This window comes from Thunnus albacares, chromosome 10 (genome assembly GCF_914725855.1).
Source record: "Thunnus albacares chromosome 10, fThuAlb1.1, whole genome shotgun sequence".
In the NCBI taxonomy this organism is placed as follows: Eukaryota; Metazoa; Chordata; class Actinopteri; order Scombriformes; family Scombridae; genus Thunnus; species Thunnus albacares.
Window position 1 is genome coordinate 27946138 of NC_058115.1, and position 21203 is coordinate 27967340.

At 40.2% G+C, this 21203-nt stretch overlaps 1 protein-coding gene across 9 annotated transcripts in view; it reads right to left on the reverse strand.

Moving 5' to 3' along the window:
* LOC122991065 (LIM and calponin homology domains-containing protein 1-like) overlaps positions 1–21203 on the reverse strand; it is a 95785-nt gene that overhangs the window by 41172 nt on the left and 33410 nt on the right. For all 9 annotated transcript variants that reach the window (XM_044364672.1, XM_044364670.1, XM_044364669.1 and 6 more), the window contains exons 2-4: positions 15275–15345; positions 10683–10752; positions 2769–2875 (exon numbers count right to left, since the gene is read on the reverse strand). In XM_044364672.1, the coding sequence (XP_044220607.1) occupies positions 2769–2875; positions 10683–10752; positions 15275–15345 (248 nt within the window). The remainder of the gene's footprint in view (positions 1–2768; positions 2876–10682; positions 10753–15274; positions 15346–21203) is intronic.

The following is a 21203-nucleotide window of genomic DNA, read 5'->3' on the forward strand; positions in this document are numbered from 1 at the left end:
AGCGAGAGCGGTGCAAATGAACAAAATGCAGTTAGACTGGATTTCATGTGGCAGTATTGACTCATGAGCTGAGGCGAATGCAAATTGGACATGAAAAAAGTGCGGGCAAGAAGTGTAGATATGCATATTTTTCCCTGAATGATCCGAACCCCTCTCTCAAACTAGCTGGACACTGAAGAACCACACAGTCTTGTTCCAGAAAGATTTCAATCTGATTGAACTCTGCATGAAGCCAATGACGTCGAGTCAATTTGCAACCGGCCGTGAACACGTCTCACCCGGTTTCTCATAGAGAAAAAAGAAGGCAGTGAAATCTGGTGTTCAGTATTTTAGGATAAACTATGCGGGTTGTGTTCAAATTCATTTGTTCAAATTACGTGTTATTTCGATTTCATTTAAGTTGATATTTTGAAAGCCTGAACACACATATTATTCCTTTGACTTATGTCAATGATCTGAAAAAAAAACCACCCCAAAACATCCAAATATATCACTTTATAAACTTTAATGACACATCCATGTCTATTGGCAGGGTCTCTTGTGTGCTGGCAGTTACTGTCACGCAAGGTTTGACAAAAATATTTGTATTTTTGAAACCAAAAAGTTGGAAAAGGACATGATTGTTGGAGAAACATAAATAAAGCACAAGGCAACAGTAAATGAACTTTGACAAACAAACACCAGTGTCCCATTTAAACTGGAGCTGAATCAATGCAACAGAATGATGTTTACTCTTGTAAACTTATGCTCGGAAACAAAAGCTGTATAAACATCAGTGTATACACACACACACACACACACACACACACACACATACACATACACATACACACACCTCAGTGCTACCAAAGGATTCCTTGTCCTGACAGAACCAGTCAAGCGGCTCCTCTTGAGACCAGCTAAGATTAGCACTGTCCCCCTCTCTCTCTCTCTCTCTCGCTCCATCTCCAGCAGCACCTTTCTAAACCCTTCTGTGAATGAAACCTTGTTGATGCACAGCTAGCATGAGGACATCACATGCCACACACACACACAAACACACCCACACGTACACTATATAAATATAAATCTACATGCACTTGGCTTTGTTACCAAGCAACAAAGTAGGAGTCACGGTTCAGTGTGTGATGCAAAACCTTGTGTTGTGTTTGGACAGAGACCGGTTGTGTCTAACAGATGTGCTATTGTTGCTTCACTGACACAGGCTCATACAATTATTCCATTGACTCTCATTTACTTATTTGTGTTGGCAGTGAACTATTTGATTGTCTGATGCAGAGAATAACAGACTGGGTGACTGTCAACGACTGACACACAAAGAAGCAAACAATCAGTAATAAAGACAAGCTATTAACACTCAATTGAGGTGTTCATTATCAAAAAAACTGTTGTTCTGTGTTCTCTTATTAAAATACAAGTCTTCATTTATTGTTGGGATTTTTTTTAAAAATTATATGAAGGATCTAGCGTATAAAATAGTTATCATGAACATTTTGCCACCAAAAATACATCTTTCACTGCTGTTTGTTTACATATTGTTTATATACCTTTCATCCACCACACCAAAGAAAGACTGCACTTATCAAACACTTTTTATCAGAAAAACACTGCTCCTTCTTGTTTTCCTTTTCTTTTTTTGCTTCACTGAAGAGCATAAGTATCTACCAGTAGCAGAAACTCTAAAATCTTGACATCATTTTGCTTTGGAAGAACAGCACCCTCTTGCTGTTTTGTGCAGTAAAGCAAAACAATCTTAAACTTGTATTCGATAAGATAAAAAATTTGATTAATAAATTATTTTTTTGAAAGACAGACCTGACCAAGAGGGCAGCATATAAACAGTACAAACAAAAATGTTAACGTTCATTATTCAGTTAAAAGTGGAAGGATAGCCCGTTTCTCAAGTGACAACAAACACATTGGATTAAAGGCCCCATGAAACGGATGTCAGAGTTCTATTCCATTCCCCATATTAACATGTTTCCGGTAAAAACACAAAGCTAGGGAGGGATTTGTTGCGGATATTGATTGGCGTTTACAGTAGCCAATAGCGCTGGATGAAAACACACACACACACACACACACACACACACACACACAAACAAATTCAAGAAAGCATTTTCATTGGATGCAGAATGAGTAAATGCCCCTGAGTGCAGGATGTGTCATCAAACATTTCAAACCATTTTACAGGAAGAGAAAAGATGGTTTTGAGGTTTTGATGTAAAAAAATAATCTGATACTGATTTTTTTTTTTTACATATATTTTGCATATAACGAGAGATAAATGAACAGTTAACACAGGGACACAGGATTAAAACTGGGAACATGTATCTTCTGTTTCATGGGGCCTTTAAGAACTAAACTCCTTTACAGATGACTTGAATTCACTAAGAGCGTCATCTCAGATAATGTCAAATCCTTTCGCACGATGTTTCAACTGAATTTTTAAACTATCCTCATCCTAACAAGAAGCAGCCCAGAAAGTAGATTTGTTTAGTTTTGATTTGAGGTTTGATTTCTTCATATTTATAACAATCCATTCAAAAGTAGCTGCCTGTAAATGTTGGCAAACTCTTATTTTATACATGTCAGAATTACTACAGTGGTTACTACGTTACATACTGAGTCTTTCCTAACAAGTTTGGCCCGAACTTGTTCAAATGGAAGATTCTGTGCTTTGGAACAAAACTGAAAGACACACACGCACATGCACACACGCACGCACGCATTAAGCAGTAAGGTAACACTGAAGCTCTGAGTCTTACTTGGCGGTGGGGCGTGTCGACGTGTCCTGCAGGTCTCCAGGGTCAAACAGCTGGGAGCCCTTCAGTCCCAATTCCTCACAGCCACGCAGAAACACACTCAAGTTGTCCTGCACACAACACAAAAACAATGTTTCATCAGGATAAATATGCTGTTGGCAGAGACAGAAGTCAAAGGGAGGTCAGGTCAGGCACAGGGCTTTAAATCACACGTACCCATGACACTATGACTCTCTCTGCCGATCTGATTTAATTTACATCATATAATTACTGCAGAAAACACGCCGCTGCCAAACCAAGAGGAGAAAGTAAAAGTCTGGCTTGTTAAGTATGTTACACACCATTAGACATGGATATAGAGATGCAGAAGTATGAAAACACATGACAAAAGTTTGAGCAATTCATTTTACTGATTTTAGGAGAGTTAGTTCTTCTTTCTCCGTCCTGTATACAAACATGCAAACACACACACACACACACACACAAATACAGTTTCTGCACAACATGAAAATCAGGATACCTGCTTGACAGAAACGTGACACCACCAGGGTTTTGTGTTCGGCTTTCTTACGTCTCCTCTCTCAGCTTACTCCAACTCTTCACTTTTTACCTCCTTCGAGGGTCCCCTGTGTCCTCTTTATGTCTTCCTTCACCTGCTTCTCCTCAAACATGACTTCCTTCTCTTCTTCTCTACACTTCACTCTCTCTCCCCATCTTCTCAAGTCTTCTCTCCCTTCTCTCCCCTCCGCTCTCTGAAAAAAGTCTTTGTTGGATGCAACCTGAGCCGAACTCTCCTCTCCTGTTCCCAGGTTCTCTCTCCCTTTGTTTCTGTCTTTCTATCGTTCAGAGGGCCACAGCCAAAGCCCTTCCCTCTCTCTCTCTCTCTCTCTCTCTCTCTATCTCAGGGTGTCACCATTTCCTCTCCACCCTCAATGTCCCAAGCACTCTATCTCTCTCACATACCAAAACAGAAATACAATGTGCTTACATCCACATCCACACATCTCCACACACACAAGTGCTGCTTCAAATATACATCATTTCAAGAGTATGAACACACAAAACTATAAGCCTTATTTATATGTACACATGTAGCTGGTGCAAGAATATATGCATGGATACAAACAAATAAACACACACACACACACACACACACACACACACACAAACTTGGAAACACTTGTTCTCACAATCTTTTTTTTTTTTATTTGTAGCAAAACACCCACTCCAAACCCACCCTACGGCTTCCTGTGTTTTTGGGACAGCGCCATCACTGGTGACGCAACCCCACCCAGCCATACACACACACACACACACACACACACACACACACACACATACACACACACTTACTTCTTTGACAGTTTTACTCCAGGGAGAACACACCTACATTGGGATTAACTAGGTCTCACATACACACACACACACACACACGCACACACACACACACACACACACACACACACTACCGATAAAGGTCATGTTTGGCCTCAAAATAAATGGCTTTCAGTCAAGTTGCACTCAATATCAGCGTAGACTTTCTTAAAGAGCATTTCCCAGAACTCAGATGTGAGCTATGATTTGGAACAATGAGGGGACTCCCTTAGGGTGAGGACAGCCTGTAACTTGGACTCCCAAACTTTTTTGTGTCAAGAATCCAAGTAAACAGATCCAACTAGAACCCAAATATCCGTTGAATGGGATTTTGTGGTAAGAATGGTGAATTATAACTTAATTTTGCTCATGGACCGCTTGATATGCACTTATCCCCCCACTTGTGCAAAAACTTGGACACTTGTTGAACAACATTTCTGCCTGGAAAATCCTAAAGAACGGGAAAAATCTGGAAAGGGTGAAGTAAAACACTGAACATGCTTCATAATAATGTCTGTTGGCAAGCTTGTTTAATCTGTACTTGTAATAATCAGAGCTGCTGGCTAACAGCTGAGGACAGAGGATGAGTTGGACGGCTCTCAGTTTTTGATGTGTGTTGCTCAGTTAACCCTCCCTGCAAACATATAGTAAAGGTTATCAGACAATCTTCAACTGTAGTATACATCAACATTTTCCTCTATTTTCCAGTAACTGTGTGTGTGTGTGTAAAGAAGTGAGCATAACTTTGTGGTGATTTGAAGGTCACTGCCACAGGAAACTGGGAATCTACCGCAAAGAAATGATTGACAGCTGAATGTGTTTGTACAAGGACTGGGAAGTAGAACGTTGACTCCGACACAAAACCTCCGTCAACTCTGGTAAAAAAAAAAAGCGAAGTCATAATAAATTTGGGCGGAAGTCATTCCTGCTGTGGAAATACCAGTATTGTGGTGAAACAAGTGATAAAATTAAATAATGAATTACAGCACAATGTGTGTAAATAACAATCACCAAGAGCCATACAGTATAATGGCATTAACAACCAAAGCTTAATATTTGTTCAGTAGTGAATGGTTGGTAAAAAAATTCCTTTAAACACAACACTCATTGTGATTGATACCTGACTACCATGATAAGACCACCGAGGTTTCTAAGGGAGGAGGATCAATGTTCAGACCCTAATTTTTGGACCTTGACAGAATCCAAAGCAAAGCTGGTCACCGTGAGGAAACAAGACACTTGGCTTTCAACAAGATATATGTTTCTCATTTGTTTTTCTCCTGCCAAGGATACAACTAATAAATAAAACAGGAACGATGTGAAGATGAGAACTCAACCAAGCTGCACTGTGCCTCAAATTAAACGAACCCGTGTGCTGTATGCGTTGCTCTGAAAAATGGAAGACAAATAATATTTGTGTTAACATGCATCTCCATGATTGCACACTACAGTTAGACCAATAAATTGGCAGATATTAGCTAATTGCAGATATCTGTGTGTGTGTGTGTTCTGATAAGTAACAAGAAACTGCAGAGCAGAGATGCCAAAGAGATGTCAGTGGTACTTTAGCAAGAGTGTTGCCCATACATACATAGTTTTTCGACCAGAGAACACTCATAAGTTTAATGCTATGCTCATTTTTAAGAAAAAAAATTCAAGGGATCCTTAATGTTTGATTATGGCATTATGTGAAAAATTGCTATCAGTCGACATATTGTTATGAGATTATTTAAAACTCTCAAAAATCCAGTATCGGGTCAGGCTATAATACACATTCATGTTAGCTTTTATTTCTTTTTATTTTTTATTGATCTTCTTTAGATAAGAATCAATTCCATGTTTTCTGAAGCAAGTGACTATGAGAATACAATATATAGAACAAAAATATTTTTTACATTAATATACATTTTATTTTGCTTATCATGTCTCCAGATGTAGCTCCTCAACTTGGCAGTTAAATTATCTCATGATACTAATGAAGCATACGATCCCTCAAATGAAAACAAAAACTGAAACAACCCAAAACTGGAATTACAGGGGATTTACATAACAGCCTGAAGCGTTGTTTGTTTACATATGCATCACTGAAAAGTAACATAAATGCCTGTTGCCCCCTCGCTTTATACTTGATGTCTGGAAAACACCTTTCTGAGCATGTGAATTACTACCATTGAACTTGCAGAGCTTGTCTATTTACACACTGTAAAACGTGAACATGCCAGCCGACCCGGAGACTGCTGGAAACAGAGCGCGCAACAACCAACCTGTTCAGACAAACACTGAACCACACAGGCCGAGCTGCCAAAGCACTGAGGTAAAACAGCCACAACTCCTCAGAGACCCATTTTCCCATTAGCCCCCAAACAGGAAGAGGAAGGGGGAGTAGCCTGTGTTTTATTATGATGGGCCAGATAACAGCAGACCCCTTGTTTATATGTTTCTCACCTCTCCCAATCACAGCCAAGGGGAAGGAAAAAAAAAAATCCCCGCAAAGCCGCGAGAAGCTAAGAGGCAGAGTTATGATACTTAAATATAACGGGGGACATTGTTTAGACAGGAAGAACAACAACAGGAAAAACAAACAGGTGTCTTTTTATAACCTTTTATATGTTAATCTAGATCAAATCAAACTTCTATTGTAAACATGTTGTCTTCATTTGGTCCTTTGGGCAAATTAGTAATGGACATGTCATGTTTTTTTGACCTGTTACTGTGTGTCCCCTTTGGGCCAATTAGTTAGTTTTATAACATTGCTGTTACATGCATCAATCACTGATGTTTGAGATAGCATGGTGTCCACCTGCTGTTGATATAAATATTGAGTGAAATTCTAAAGTGTAGGGTGATAATTCATATATAATTTTCTCCTTCGATTATGGTAAAGTTTTGATTTATTTTAAGAAAACTAGAACTAAACACTCCATTAAACAACTTGTAAGGTCATTAGTTTTTTAGTGTAATGTTCCTCAGCAGGAAAGAAGCACTGTGTTCTAATGGTTTTATGACAGCCCTTAAAAAGCCTTTAAAACAAACACACAAACAAAAAAAGACAAGGCCGTCAACCACTGCAGATGCACTGATTAGAGTCCATTAGGCAACGGAGTAATATTATATTCATGGAAACTGATGGAATTCACTGAAAATAGTCCAAAAGTCTGTCGAATCATACAGGAAAAAAAAAGAAAGTTAATAAAGCAAACTGAATTTATGTTCATCCATTCATAGCTGAAGCATTACCAAGACGGAGTACTGAATCAGGATAATCATTGTTATTATAGCAGTCATTGTATGGTGAGGAATGTAGCTGTGTAATGAGCCGACACTTGTAAAAAGCCAGAGAAGGCTCATTGGCAGCCATTAGTAACGCCATGAGATAAGAAAAGCCATTTCAGCCCAACCCAAACTTCCTCCTCTGTTCTGTCATGCTGTGATCCAAATGATACCCAGCTCCCTTTACATTTTTTTTCTCTAAACACTGCACCAAAACATCAGTCGTATCACCTGCACCCCTCGTTTACACCATCACCACGTTTTCAAGCTCAATTGTCTGTCTGTCATTACTGACCATAAGGATTTCTCTAAAATTTGATGAAAGCAATCCTACTTTAACTTCTATCAGCGTGACTGAGGAAATGAAGCAACCTTAATCACACTGATGTGGCCTCAGGTTGGTGTAAATGATGATGCCACAATTTCACAATGTGAGGTGAGAAATCTTTGCTTCCAAACCATGAAAAAACATGAATAGTGACTTTTTAGAGCGTCAGAGCAAGCATTCAATATGTCATGATGATAAACACCTATTTTGCACTACAAAATGTACAATTTGAAATCGAGTTGTGAAGTGAGAGGAGCTATTTCAGGTGGTTCCAGAAGTAAAAACTACATGAAGTTTTCCTATAGACCACGTTATGTGACTCACTGTTTGAGCACTTCTACAGCTTGGATCGGCATAAAACTCTCACTGATAAATCATCGGTACAAAACATGAACAGCTGTGTTAGAAAATATCTGGTTCTTTGACAAACAGTCAAAGGTACAAAGCGCCCTGGTAGCTGAATGGTTACAGCACATGTCACATAACATGGTTGGACTCCAGCTTGGGACCCTTGTTGCATGTCATACGCCTCTCTCTCTCTCCCCTTGTTTCCTGTCTGCTTCTCTACTAAAAGGCAAAAAAATACCTAAAAACATGTCTTTAAAAAAAAAGTACAAGGCTGTATATAAAAATTTAGGGGTAGAAGTTTACTAGGACTCCCAAGGTGCATGTTGGCAATAAACAGCCAATCGCCAAGCATGTGTGCCTCTAACGGCAGCTGGAAGCTAAAGATGACCATGTTGAGAAAAATGGTTTTACAGTCTACAATGTAAATCAGTTCAGTTTTAATTTCTGTCACTTTTGAATGAATTCGGCATCGATCTTAGAATATTTTGTTAACAACTTCAATGACAAAGCGTTTTGAATTCATTACTGCTCTGAATCGCACCTGTGACTGGTTTCTTCTCCATAGCAACGGCTGCCGAGGCTCATGGGTATAGTCGTATTCTTAGCCATCCGTCAAAATCATGTACAAAATGTTATTTCTCAGAAACAAAGTTGGAAAAATTGAAACTGGCTGATCATAACATAAACCTATAGGATCGTTACACTATCTGGGAGTCCTATTAAATACTACTGAGTATATAGTTTAAAGCGGCTCCTCCTACTCTACAAATCTATGCTAAAGTCATTGGTTTTTCTTGATCTTTACTTTTGTAATGTAAGCTTGCACTGGAGCTTAGTGCGTCCTGTTCTCTCAACGAGATTATCAAGATATAAAATTAAATTCTAACATGAAGAGCCTTTATTGACAGTGGTGAGTTCAGTAGAGCGTGAGTCAGGAAGGAAAGAAAGATGGAAGTACGTTAAGCATGAGCTCCAATGCTATCAACTTTCCGTTAGCCTCTGTTTACATGTCAGTCCTGGTCCTGAAAGGCCACTTCATCCAGATCAAGGTCTTAGGTCGCCATGAAAGGGCTCCACTGTATTACACTGTACTTTAGTGAAATGTATCAGTGTTCAGGTCCACTGAAATTCACAGGCTCTCATTCAGAGCCAGAACTTAAGATTCTTAAATAAAACCGCAGACAACAATGCACAATGTTCAGTTCAGCTTTTGGGACCGGAAAGTGATTTCGCTCTGCTCAGATGAAAAAATAATAATGGATCAAACTAATTCTGCTTAGTCAAAAAACAAACAAATAAACAAACAAACAAAAAATAATGAGAAGATATTAAGGGATGTTGAGCCCTGCAATAAGGTCCTGAAGATATTTTAAGCTGATGCTATGACCCAAAATATTTCACAGTCAACAGACAATCTAGCTCACTCCAAACCAAACTGACTATGTACAACAAGTCAGCCATTAAAGGCCTCAGTGTCACACACAGCTGCTGATGGACACCTTGGCTGTGGGGACTGAAACTGAGCTTGTACACCTGCATTTATCTGTAATCAAACCCTCAGTACCTGGTAGCTTTAAATGTAAATCTGCATGTCACATGATTGTCGGTGTATGTCTCCAATCGTTGCCTTGGGTGAAACTTATGTTCAATAGTATCCAACATTCCTACACCACACTGGCAAAGGAAAAAAGGTAACTGCAATTTGGAAACCGCTTATAGTGATCACGGTTACTATGATCAACTGCTTTTATGGATCAGAAAGTTTGGGACAGAAAGAATTATTCGCTTCTAGTAATCAAGTAGTCTGCTTACAGTGTTCACTTTGGGCCTTTTCATACATGACAACATATGGAAATTTTTTAAAACTACAATAATCAGTCTGATCACCGGCTGTTATGGGTTGCGTTTCTTGGTTCAGCTTTCTTGCTGCAGGCCGCTACAGCACCCCTGCCTGTCTGCTTCTGGCTGGTTACCTGAGGCTGGTTGTTGACATTGTCAGAAAGGTGATATTTCTACTTCATGTTTATTATTGAGGTCGTAGTGGGTGATGGTGGTATACTAGCGTGCATTATACTGAAAAGTATTCCTAATACTTTGCCCTTCTCATGCATGTTAATGGAGTGGACAAAAGGGGAACACCATTCAATATAATGCACCCCAGTACACCACCACCACCACCCACTACGACCTCAATAATAAACACAGTAGAATTATCACCTTTCTGTGGCCGGTGAGTATATATGGTGTTATACTTTATAAAAGGCACCTTAGGCTACCTTTCTGCTTTGGAAAGCCGCACAGGTATCAGAGCCATAATCTTAAGTTACAAAGCATGTGATGATGACTATGATACCGCTGTGCCACCCTGCAGACACATATACAGTTCTGGCACTTTATTCAAGGGAAGTGACAACAGATTACAACAAGTTTTTAAGGTAAGACAGCACTAAATCAGAGTAGAAATCAAAAGTATCCCTGGAGAGGGATCCAGACATTGATATAAAAGAGAGGGGAGGAAGAGACAAAGCATGCAGACATAAAGGAATGTGATAAGGAGGAGATAGCATGGAGAAGAAAAGGATAATCTAAAGACTCACCAGTCCAGCTATAGGTGTTGGAAGTCTGTTGATTTTCTTCACCAGGCCGGGTTTAATTGAGCTCAGCAACCTGACAATAGACAGTCGGAGCAAAAAAGAAAAAAATCAAGTTACAACACAAACTGAATTGAAATGCATCACAAGCAGAGTGAAATAACTTGCAGGCGAGACAGATGAAGTGTGTGAAACTGTATTTGTGTCTCTTCAGAGAAAAGAGGGGGAACAAAAAAAAAAGGGAGAAAGAAACATTTTTGAGTGTCCCACAGTGGCGTCTGGAAGTTTAATAACGACAGATTCTAAATCAGAGTTGAGAATCAGTGCTGCTTTCACCCACTGGGAGCTGTTATCTATTTCCAGTACATTTCATATAAAAAACACATGTGAAGAGGTATGTTACTGTTGTCATCTCTCTCCTATCATACACAGAGGTGAACACATTTTTTTTTTTTTTTTTTTAGAAACAGTATATTCTTGCAACTGCAGTCATGAACAGGCAGTTTCAGAGTTCCCGCCTCTCATGCTCTTCCCCTCTCTCTGTCTCCAGTTTTGTCTTTTGTGTGCGGTTTCATCAGAGGAAGCGCTGTAATGAGATTCAGCCCTGTGAGGGAAAAAACCCATCCTTGGATACTTTTGCGGTATTAGATATCAGCGGCCCTGTGATGTTCATGGCATTCCAGCAGTTATTTTGTGATGAAGTGCTGTAATTTTCCTCAGCCTGCCTCATCCACTTTTACTTAAGTTAGAGATTTCCTGGTGTGTGTTTCCCAGAATAACTTTCAATGACCCCAGGAGAGGTGTTCTCAGTGCTCCATAAAAATTTGTGTTGGTGGAGAAAGTGAGCAATAGCAACAGTGAAGACAGTGTTCCCACTCTTTAAAAAAAAAAACACCTAGAAGGAGAATAATGTTGCAGTGCTCTTTTTTTTTCCAAATTACAAAAAAGTGGGTTTTCCACTATGTCCTCACCTTTTCTATAATTAGTTTCTCCATGGATGATTGATTAGTATCAGATGGTCAAGTGACTTGGATTTACAGAAAGGTTCGGGGGGAAAAAATCTGATATCAAGCTTTAATAAACTCAAAACACACAGTTCAAGATAAAATAAATATATGAGGACAAGTGGAGATAAGGAAATGTGGAGGAGGTTAGAGTGTGTTTAGCTTGTGGAATTGAGTGAGATTCAAAACAAGCATCACACAGGAAGTCCAGTCTGCGCTCTCCTCTGCTGTTTAGACACGATTTAAGTGCATTACTTGACTAAATGCTTGTGTGGCGTTAAGACAGGATGACGTAAGGTAGATGATTAAATCACACGAGTAACCTAAATGTAGTGCTGGGCCGAACGGTATACTGGGCACAGCTAGCTAGCTAGCCAGGTAGCTCCGTAATTGAGATTCTGGAGATCAAGATTAGGATTGGGGCGAATGAGGCCTCGCGTATAATGATGGTTATCGGGGAAACCTCCGTCAGCCTCCTACTGCTTTAGAAATAAACATGAGTTTTACACGAGTTGCTTCAAAAGTTTGTTTGTGAGGCTGAATGAAAGTAAACACAGGAACTAGCCACTTGTAGCAGCCTTGTGGCTAACCGCATAGGGAACTACATCCAGGGCAGTTTGCACATCAGTTTATTTATGTGTGAGGCTGATAACTTAGTGTCTGTTCACGTTACAGAAGTAGTAACTTAACAGATGAAATAAAATGGTTAATTTCTGCAAAGGATAAAATGACCAGATACACACTGAGCAGTTTGCAGCTGCTGGATGATGGACTTGCATATTGTAATTGCTCAGACAGTAATGTGTCGTAATCGCATTTTTCTTACTGTGAGGAGCTGAACATTTGTTCCAGCCGGCCTCGCTCTTTTCTTAATAGTTGATTTTGTGAAGATGAAACAATCTCCAGGGCGACAATGTTGATAAACACTGTAAATCCATTTGTAGTAGTTACACAGCTGGGATAACTCTAATCCATGGACACTTCTAGATTTTCCGTGTCTGGCAGCAACAGGTCCCACTGCAGAGAACGTTTTCCTCTTCACTCTTCGGGAGAGCAGTGACTACAGGAACACCAGCGGTTTCTCTGAGGTAACCGTAACTGTACGTTGACTTTCCTGACTGTCCCCTTGCCCTTCTGCCTCCATTCTTCATTTTTCTTCTTCCAGTTGTTTTATCTCTGGTCTGTGTACTCCAGCTCAAATAAATACACTTGGCCGTTCAAAGTGATATGACTTATGATCGTATATATAGTAGTCCACGGAATAATCCATCATTGCACTTAGTTTTTTTAGTTTCCTTACAGTCTAACCGCAGTGAAAGTCAGCCTCACACATGTAAACAAACTGACGTGCATGGATGAATTTGTGGGTGGTTTGGTTAGCTGGCAAATTGCCCCGGATATTGATCTCTATGCAGTTAGCCATAACGCAGCTACAGGCGGCTAGTTTCTGTGTTTAAACTCATTCAGACACATTCAGGAACATGTAAACTCTACGTACTCCTGACAGTAGAATACGCCACTATATACCTTTATAAAGGCCCAGTCATGAAAATAAATAAATAAATAAATATTAAAAAAATACTGTGATACAATTTTTTGGTCATACCGCCCAGCGCTGCCTAAACATTCGGAACCGATCAGGAAACAGATCAGTTACTCATTAACAATCTGTGGATCTCTAGAAGAGAGGATCTGCTAAATGATACGATATCGATAATGATGAAAAACTTTGGACATTTTTTACTTGATATGGGTAGATCTAACAGCCTATCACACAGCAGAAATAAACATGACAACAGCCAATCAGTCTGCAGTTTTTGGCTGGCACATCAAAGTACACGCCCATTTCCTACCGTAAAGCATTGTTTGAGCTACTGGCCCATGGCTACAGGTGAAGAAAATGGATGTCCTCTGGAAAAGAGGAAAATAATGAGTGGAACGGAGCGACGGTGAAAGTGAACTCGTTTATCCTCCAAAGCAGGAAACGGTTGACAAAAAAGGTAACATGACATGGGGGGGGCTATCATCTGTTTGGAAGGCTGGCGACACCAGCGTTGCGCGGCTGAGGACGCGGCTGAGGCGCGGGAAAGGATCAATGATAACGCCGGGCTAACAAGCCTGTGGCTAGCATGCTAATCTGCTAGCTCGCACCATCAACAGACAGCCTATGCAAAATGTATCTCGAGTTTAGCTAACGAGGTCAGCTACTTGCATTAAGAAACTTGTAGTGAAGTTGCCAAGAATGTGCAGTATTCAAAGAATTTACAGCAGTATAATCATACTCAACATTTTATTTTATGTTCTTTAATCAACGTTTAGTATGCTACCTCTAAAATGTTTGAGAGGCCTTTGAAACCAGACATCTGCTGTGATGGGAATGACAGCAGTTGTTTACATATTTATTATTCTATTTTATTATTCAGTGTTTACATGTTTGTCACCTGTTCATCCTGATAATAAATAATTGTATATTATAAACCTTCTGGTTTCTTCAGGGTTCAGTCCTGAGGAGAATACTCTTAAAACTGTAAATTCAGCATTATTATTATTAAATACATAAAAACACATCATGATAACATTTTTGGCCATATCATCCAGCCCTACATTATATTAATTGTCAATTAACCTGTTGATTATTTTGTCAATTAACCAACTATTCTTTGAGTCTATAAAATGTGAGAAAATGAGATGAAAAATGAAGTTCCCAGACCACAACTTGTTTTGTTCAACCTACAGTCCAAAAGATATTCAATTCACAATGATATAAAATGGAGAAAAGCAGCAAATCTTCACACTGGAGAGGCATTTATGCTTAACACATAACTTAAATGATTCATTTATCAGTTATTGGCGATTAATTTTCTCTTGTTTCAACACTAGCCTAACCCTAACCCTGAGTAGAATCACTTCCCTGACATAATGTTTGTTAATACTGCTTTCAAAATGTGTGATTAGCACATAATCTCCCAATTTTCAGGGCCTGGAGCAAAACCTCTAGATTTTTCCATGATATTCCAGAAATTCCAAACCCAGTGGGGACACTTTTAAAAGGGTTCTGATGTCTGTATTCACAATAAAGATATTGTTAACACTGGGCTTGTGTAACTGAACTTGGCACAGAGGAATGTGGAAGACAGCGAGCGCAAGTGTCTGTGTGTTTCTAGTCTCGTTTCACCACCTCGACTCATTACGAGTGGGCGGACGAGTGTCGCCCCTGGAGAACAATTTAACAGGACCCCGGTCTCTCTGATCACTGGGCCATAGTGCTGCTACAAAGTGCGCTCAAACAAAACCCTGTGCGGCTGCTGATGTTTATCCTATAAACACTGAATTATATGTCATTATTGTAGACATGATTGCTTCTCGCTTCTCATAAACTGTCGGGACACGATGATCCTGAAACAAACACACACTGAGGAAGGCAGAGTCTGTAATCTGTGTGTGTTTAACTGGACCTTTGCTATTTAATTAATAAAAGACCGTCTAAAGTCACTGCCTAAAACAACATGAACGCAATGCCTCAAATAAAATAAAATTAATAGCTATTTTACAATCACTACAATAACATAGAAATGATATATATTCAGAACTTACTCGCATAGCAGTATCCCGTTCTCCAAACCTCCTCTGAAATCTTTGTCACCAAAGCATCTTCCTGTCACAGCCTACAGAGGGAACAAAACAAGTGAGTTAGACAAATCATGACAACAAGAGGCCTTCAGAGCAAAAAAAAACAACCCGTCAGTCTATGAATGTAAAGTCTAGACACACAAACTCCACTTGGAAACAAGAAACAAGCACAACCTTTATTCACACTCCTTTCACGTCCTTCCTTCACAGTAAATCCTGAGAATGGTATGGAGAGTTGTACAAAGAGCTGCCGGCCGTATATCAAGTCCCTCTCTGGTTAACAGTGCTAAACGCTAACAAGCTTGACATAAGCCCCAATCATCCTGCCCGAATGGCTCTGGCAAGCTAATGAGTTGTGACAGGGGATTTATTGGGTAATAGTTGTTCAGACCCTCTGAGGAGGAGAAGCCGCCTGTTTGCATGTATTTGCATGACTACAGTACATTGTCATGCATGCATGTTATTCTTGAATAAATATTGCAACACATACAAATGCTTCTTTTTGTGTTGTGAGACATTTCAGCGCACAAAACCCTGGGGCAGAAAACTTGTACGCGCTCCAAAAATGTATAAGGTTCAGGTGCAGGTGAAAGTTTATGTCACGGATTGACATTCGGCAGAAGTTTTGACCTTTCACCTTTATTTATGAGACTTAACATGACATCTCAAGTGCAAAAATAAACAGCATGAGTGAAAGAGGTGCCTACCACTCCAACATATCAGCTGTTGCAAGACTTTCAGTACCAAGCCTACTTAGATTCTCACAAATACTGGCAGACATTTGGCCATAATAAAAGAGGGGACCCCTTTGGACTGCTGGGTCTGGAAGCCAAAACAATTACAAAATTAAATTTCCTGAGAGTTTCTTCACATGTATTTGCACAGCTGCAGAAAAAAAAAAAAAAGTGAGGAAATGTAGAGTGTCTGGGCCGGCTGTGTATTACTGTCAGCTTCTTGGCTTGTCGGGGAGCCTGGACCTGTTACAAAAGAAATGGACTGCTGTATGTCAGCAACTAGACCAACAGTAAGTCTCGTTTCTGCTTCTGGGAGGGCCGTGAGGTGTCGTGTTTGGTGTTTGGAGTTAGACAGACGGAGAGGCAGATTAAGAGAGACAAACAGAGAAAAGAAAGTGGCACAGATTTTCTCAGTATGTTGACATTTAGCTATTCGCTGCCACTATTCCCTACTGCGGCAGCACTTGTGAGCGGGGCTTTGTGTGTCTGGCGTTGACAGCGCGGAAGTGATGAGTGAGGTCTGAGTGTGAGGCCTAAAGATCTGCCTCACAGCACAAACATATGGTCCACGAAACCCACATTCTATGATTACAGTTAATGGACTTCCTCTGGAGGAAGACATAATATTATTGAATTAAACATAAATTGGCAGAGCTAGCTGAGCGGCCTCTCTGTATTGACTGCATTTTTTTCATCTATTCCTGACAATGTATTCATGACCTCTGAAGGTCAGGACAGCCCAGCAGGCCAGCTAACTACATTTTAAAGGGATAGCTCGACATCTGTCAAAATCCATCCACCAGCACCTATAAAGCTCACTAATTAACATGTTATATCTTGTAGTGTAAAAGACAAAAAGAATTTGTAGCACAAGAGTTATGTGCTAGACTATTTCATGGCCAGGTGCAGTGACTTCCTAAACTTTTACACCCACTAAACCTCTGTAGAACCACAAAGTGTAATTTTTGTGACAGAAGTTAGATTTAATGTGTTAATTAGTGAGCATTAGAGGTTGTGGTGGGCAGATTTTGTTACTTTTGAACAGAGTCAGGCTAGCTGTTTCCCCCTGTTTTCAGTCTTTATGCTAAGCTAAGCTAACCAGTTTCTAGTTCAAGCTTCATATCGAATGGACATCTAGATCTCCTTATCTAACTCTTGGCATGATATTGAAGAAATGTCAAACTATACATAAACATTTATAGGCTTAGACAAGAAGATTAGACAGACTAGCTCACACACACACAGCCTAATGCAGCTAGATTGCATTTTCTCAATTATAAGCAAGAGCAGCAGGATTCATGGTAATTATCTTCCTCCCCACTTACTTCTTGCCTTTTCCACCAGGCTTCGGTCTAATGTTACTTGGCCAGAAAAAACTCCCTTTGGCTCTGCCGCTGAGGTTTAACTTAGTCAATGAGATTAATTCTGTGTCCACATCTGACACAGAGAAATGTTTGTGATGCAAATAGTCCAATATTTTGTGTGACAGTAGACTCATTTCTGTATTTTACATATCTGAGAATGACATTACAAAATACCTTTCTGTAGTCTTGTACATGAGGGAAAACATTCTCAGGTCGTCGTTATAAATGAACAGCGTTCCCTGGTTTTGTTCATAAGAGTTTCATGCCTGATCTCAGTGAAGATCCAGTGGCCTGGATACTTTTATATCTGCAGCTTAAAAAAAAACTGCAACTGAGCAGATGACCTTGATTTAGGAGCTCCTCAATAAATGTGTCAGATGACTTAATGCTGTGCTCTCTGGGATGACCTTTAACTGCTTTGACATGTTACGGTTATACGCCTCACAATACAGCAAATATGGTCAGGTTTTGATGTCTTGTTCACAGACAGAAAAAAAAACACTGAGGGGAAACATGATGGGATGGAACCTGCGTGCTACAGTTACACTACAGTCTCTCTAACAACTAGGTCAACGCCTCGCCAACCTTGTCAATGAGTGTGAGTGCATGGAGAGATTAAAGTGTCACACCACCTTTACAAGGAGAGATTACAGCTCCGCCAACAAGTGAGGCTTATAATTTTCCTACAGGTGGGTATTGTATAAGGTGCCAACTGGAAAAACACAGAAACTTCTCATACTCTATACTACTACACTCTATACCTAATAATTTTTTCCCACATCCAATAAATCCCACATTTCATTTCTTGGGTCTCTAGTGGGCCCAAACAAATTTGGTGGAAACCAGTGTCTTAAGGGTTAGGTCAATTAATATTCTGTCCTTTGGGGTTCATGCATATTAACATAAATTACATATTTCTCTTCTGGCCATGACAAGGTCTGAGCTGTAGAAAATGGCAGGGATTCGTTTTTCTCATTATCATGCTGCTCTGTTTGGCAGTGACTGCAGAGCTGCTAAGGATCTTGACTCATGTACATCTGTTGCTCCCATAAGTGTTGTCCCCGAGCTGAAGAGCACATGAAACTCCCGTCTGGTCAGAGGGAGCACTTAAGTTAGAGGCAACACACATTTGGGTGCATGAAAATTAACATGGGTTTCTCTATTTAAGGCAAAGTCAATCATTCTGAAGAAAGACTGTTGATATTTGAACTAAACACCCAAACAAATACACCCCTCTCTTCATGCTCCTTCAGAAGATCCGCCCCCGAAAATTCATGAACAGGCATTGCCAAGGCAACGGCTGAAAGAGAAATACGGTGGAATTCAGAGCGATGCGTCAGCTGTAGAGTCGCTTCTGTTCCTGTCACACATCACGAGCAAAAATTGTCTCATGTGAACACAACAGTCAATCCACACTCTCCGCCTCTCTGCAGCCTTCCTGCTTCTCACTCGGCCTGCGTTCAGCGTCTGTGTCCGCAGCCGCAGCCGTCTGTCAGCTGCAGCTCTCGGGGAGCTGAGAGGACAGCGGCCGGCCAATCTGCCTTCACCAGACTGACTGATAGCAGAAATATACTGAACCAAAATAGTTTGCATGTCGGCTCCACAGGAAGAAATTGACAGTGTTTGTATTTATTGTTTCATTGATATGGTTAATAAGTTGAAAACACAGATACAGTGGGATATGTGTGTGATTTAAACAGCTGCCTGCTCAGATCATGCTTCACTAAACTCAACAGAAACAGACTTGGAGCGTAAAAAAAAAAAACGGGAGGTCTCTGTGAGACTGTCTGGGATTCAGTGTGGATTGATACATTTAATAAAATGGAAGCGTATCTGCTCCGTGAAAAAACACTTCCTGTGTGAATTGGCCACGGCCTTTCTCTCTCTCTCTCCAGTTCGCCAGCCCTCCCCACCATTCAACGAGTGCTGGAGACGAAAGACTGTCATGTCATCACAGACAGCTGCTCTGATGACTTCCCTCTGTCCTGCGCGCGAGCACGAATGCCCCCTGTTGCTGAATGGCCGGAGTAGTGTTGCTCCGAGCCACTGTGTTTACATGTCCATTTACAGAGCCACTGATGTGTATGAGCACCGGACACCAGCTAGCGGACCGTGAGGAAATATTTGCTGAATTTGACAAAAGGTGTATTGGATTAGAATTGCTGACTTTACCTTTAACAAATGTTATGTGGAAGGGTAACACACACATGTACTGGCCAAACTAGAATAAAATAAAATAAATTCTATCATCCAGAATAAGAATTACCATTTGTTGATCTCAAAAGCAAATGTTCTGCTTGGATAAACACAATCTCACTTGATATAGTGACTGAAATACCTCTAGTGGAAATAAAAAAGTGTCATCAAATAAAATGTATACATTTAGGTGCACTACAGTATTCTAGTGTATACTGAGCATATTGAGTAAAACAAACACCTCATTGGAAAAAAATGCATGTTAAAGATGCTGGAATCTTCTGGGTCCAAACAGCGTTTTCAAACCACTGCAGGGTCATACGGGGACTCAATTAAAAAGAGGAATGTGTCGCCTTTGTTGTTTCCAGTGGAATGTCGCTCGCATTGTTTCACAAACAATCAAACGATGCTGGCCTTTTTTTTTTCTTCTTGGAAACACTTCATGTCCAGACCAAAGTCATTCTCATGGATTGATGTCCAAAGCGGCCATCATTATCACTTTGGTATCCACAAAGAAAGGAAGTCTCTGTTAGTTTGGAAAATGCATGAATGAACTTTGCAGAAGCAAACTTGGCTTTAGCCAAATAGCGTTTCCCCGAGGGAGCAGTAGTGTGTGAATCTACTTTTTACTTTGGTGAATTATAAAATAGACAAGCCTATGAAGTTCTCCGTTGGAAACTCTCAGGAGACGTAGCTTTTATGTTCTAAGATAAAACATCATTGTGATGAAAAGAGACTCCAATAAAGTCAAATATTATCTGGCAGAAGATCACAGCTCAAAGACAATTTACTGAAATAATATAGCAAAGAAAAATACCATTTTTAGAACAGGATACAGCTGAAAAATCTATACTGAATATTCAGCCAACACATCATCCAAATAAAGAGCATTCCTTCAAACAGCAATCAAATCCATGACTGTATCAGTGCTTTTACCTCTCCCTGTCTGAACTAGCTTACTGCAATCCTTCCACCTTGAGGGACATCCAATGAAAACAGATCCATTGCATCGCAGCACTAATCTTAGAAGCCCTGCACTGGACGGCTACCTATCCCAAATTAACGACCAATAATTCAAGGTTTAGAGTCAGGCGTGTTTCTGTGACTTGGGGGAAAAGCACTACTTTACTTCAAGGCCCTGAGGCAAAGTGTGTGAAAGAGTTGACAGCTGTTAACTCAAGGGCTAGCGAATATAAACAGAGAGACATGTGCTCCCAACCCGCACGCCTGCTTTATAGTTACACGCCTGCTTTGTAGTCATAAGCATTCTTCTTTACAGGATGTTGTCTTAAGTGTGTTGCATAATTCTGAAAGAATCCCAACACTATGCCTCCAAGTTCAAGAACACATGTAAACACGTCTTCTGGCTGTCGGCCAATAATCTCGTTAATTCAATTTGGCAAGAAAGCTTAATCTGTAAATGCTTTTGGTTCTGATTAACGGTACAAAAACAACAGTGTGCAACCTGTGCCATTCAGTGATACAAAATTGATGACTTGAGCCAGGGGAATAGAAACAAACAATACTGCTGATGCATGATTTGTGCAGATGTGTGTCTCTTCAAGCAAGAGACCGAACAATAAAACCACTAAATTCGTT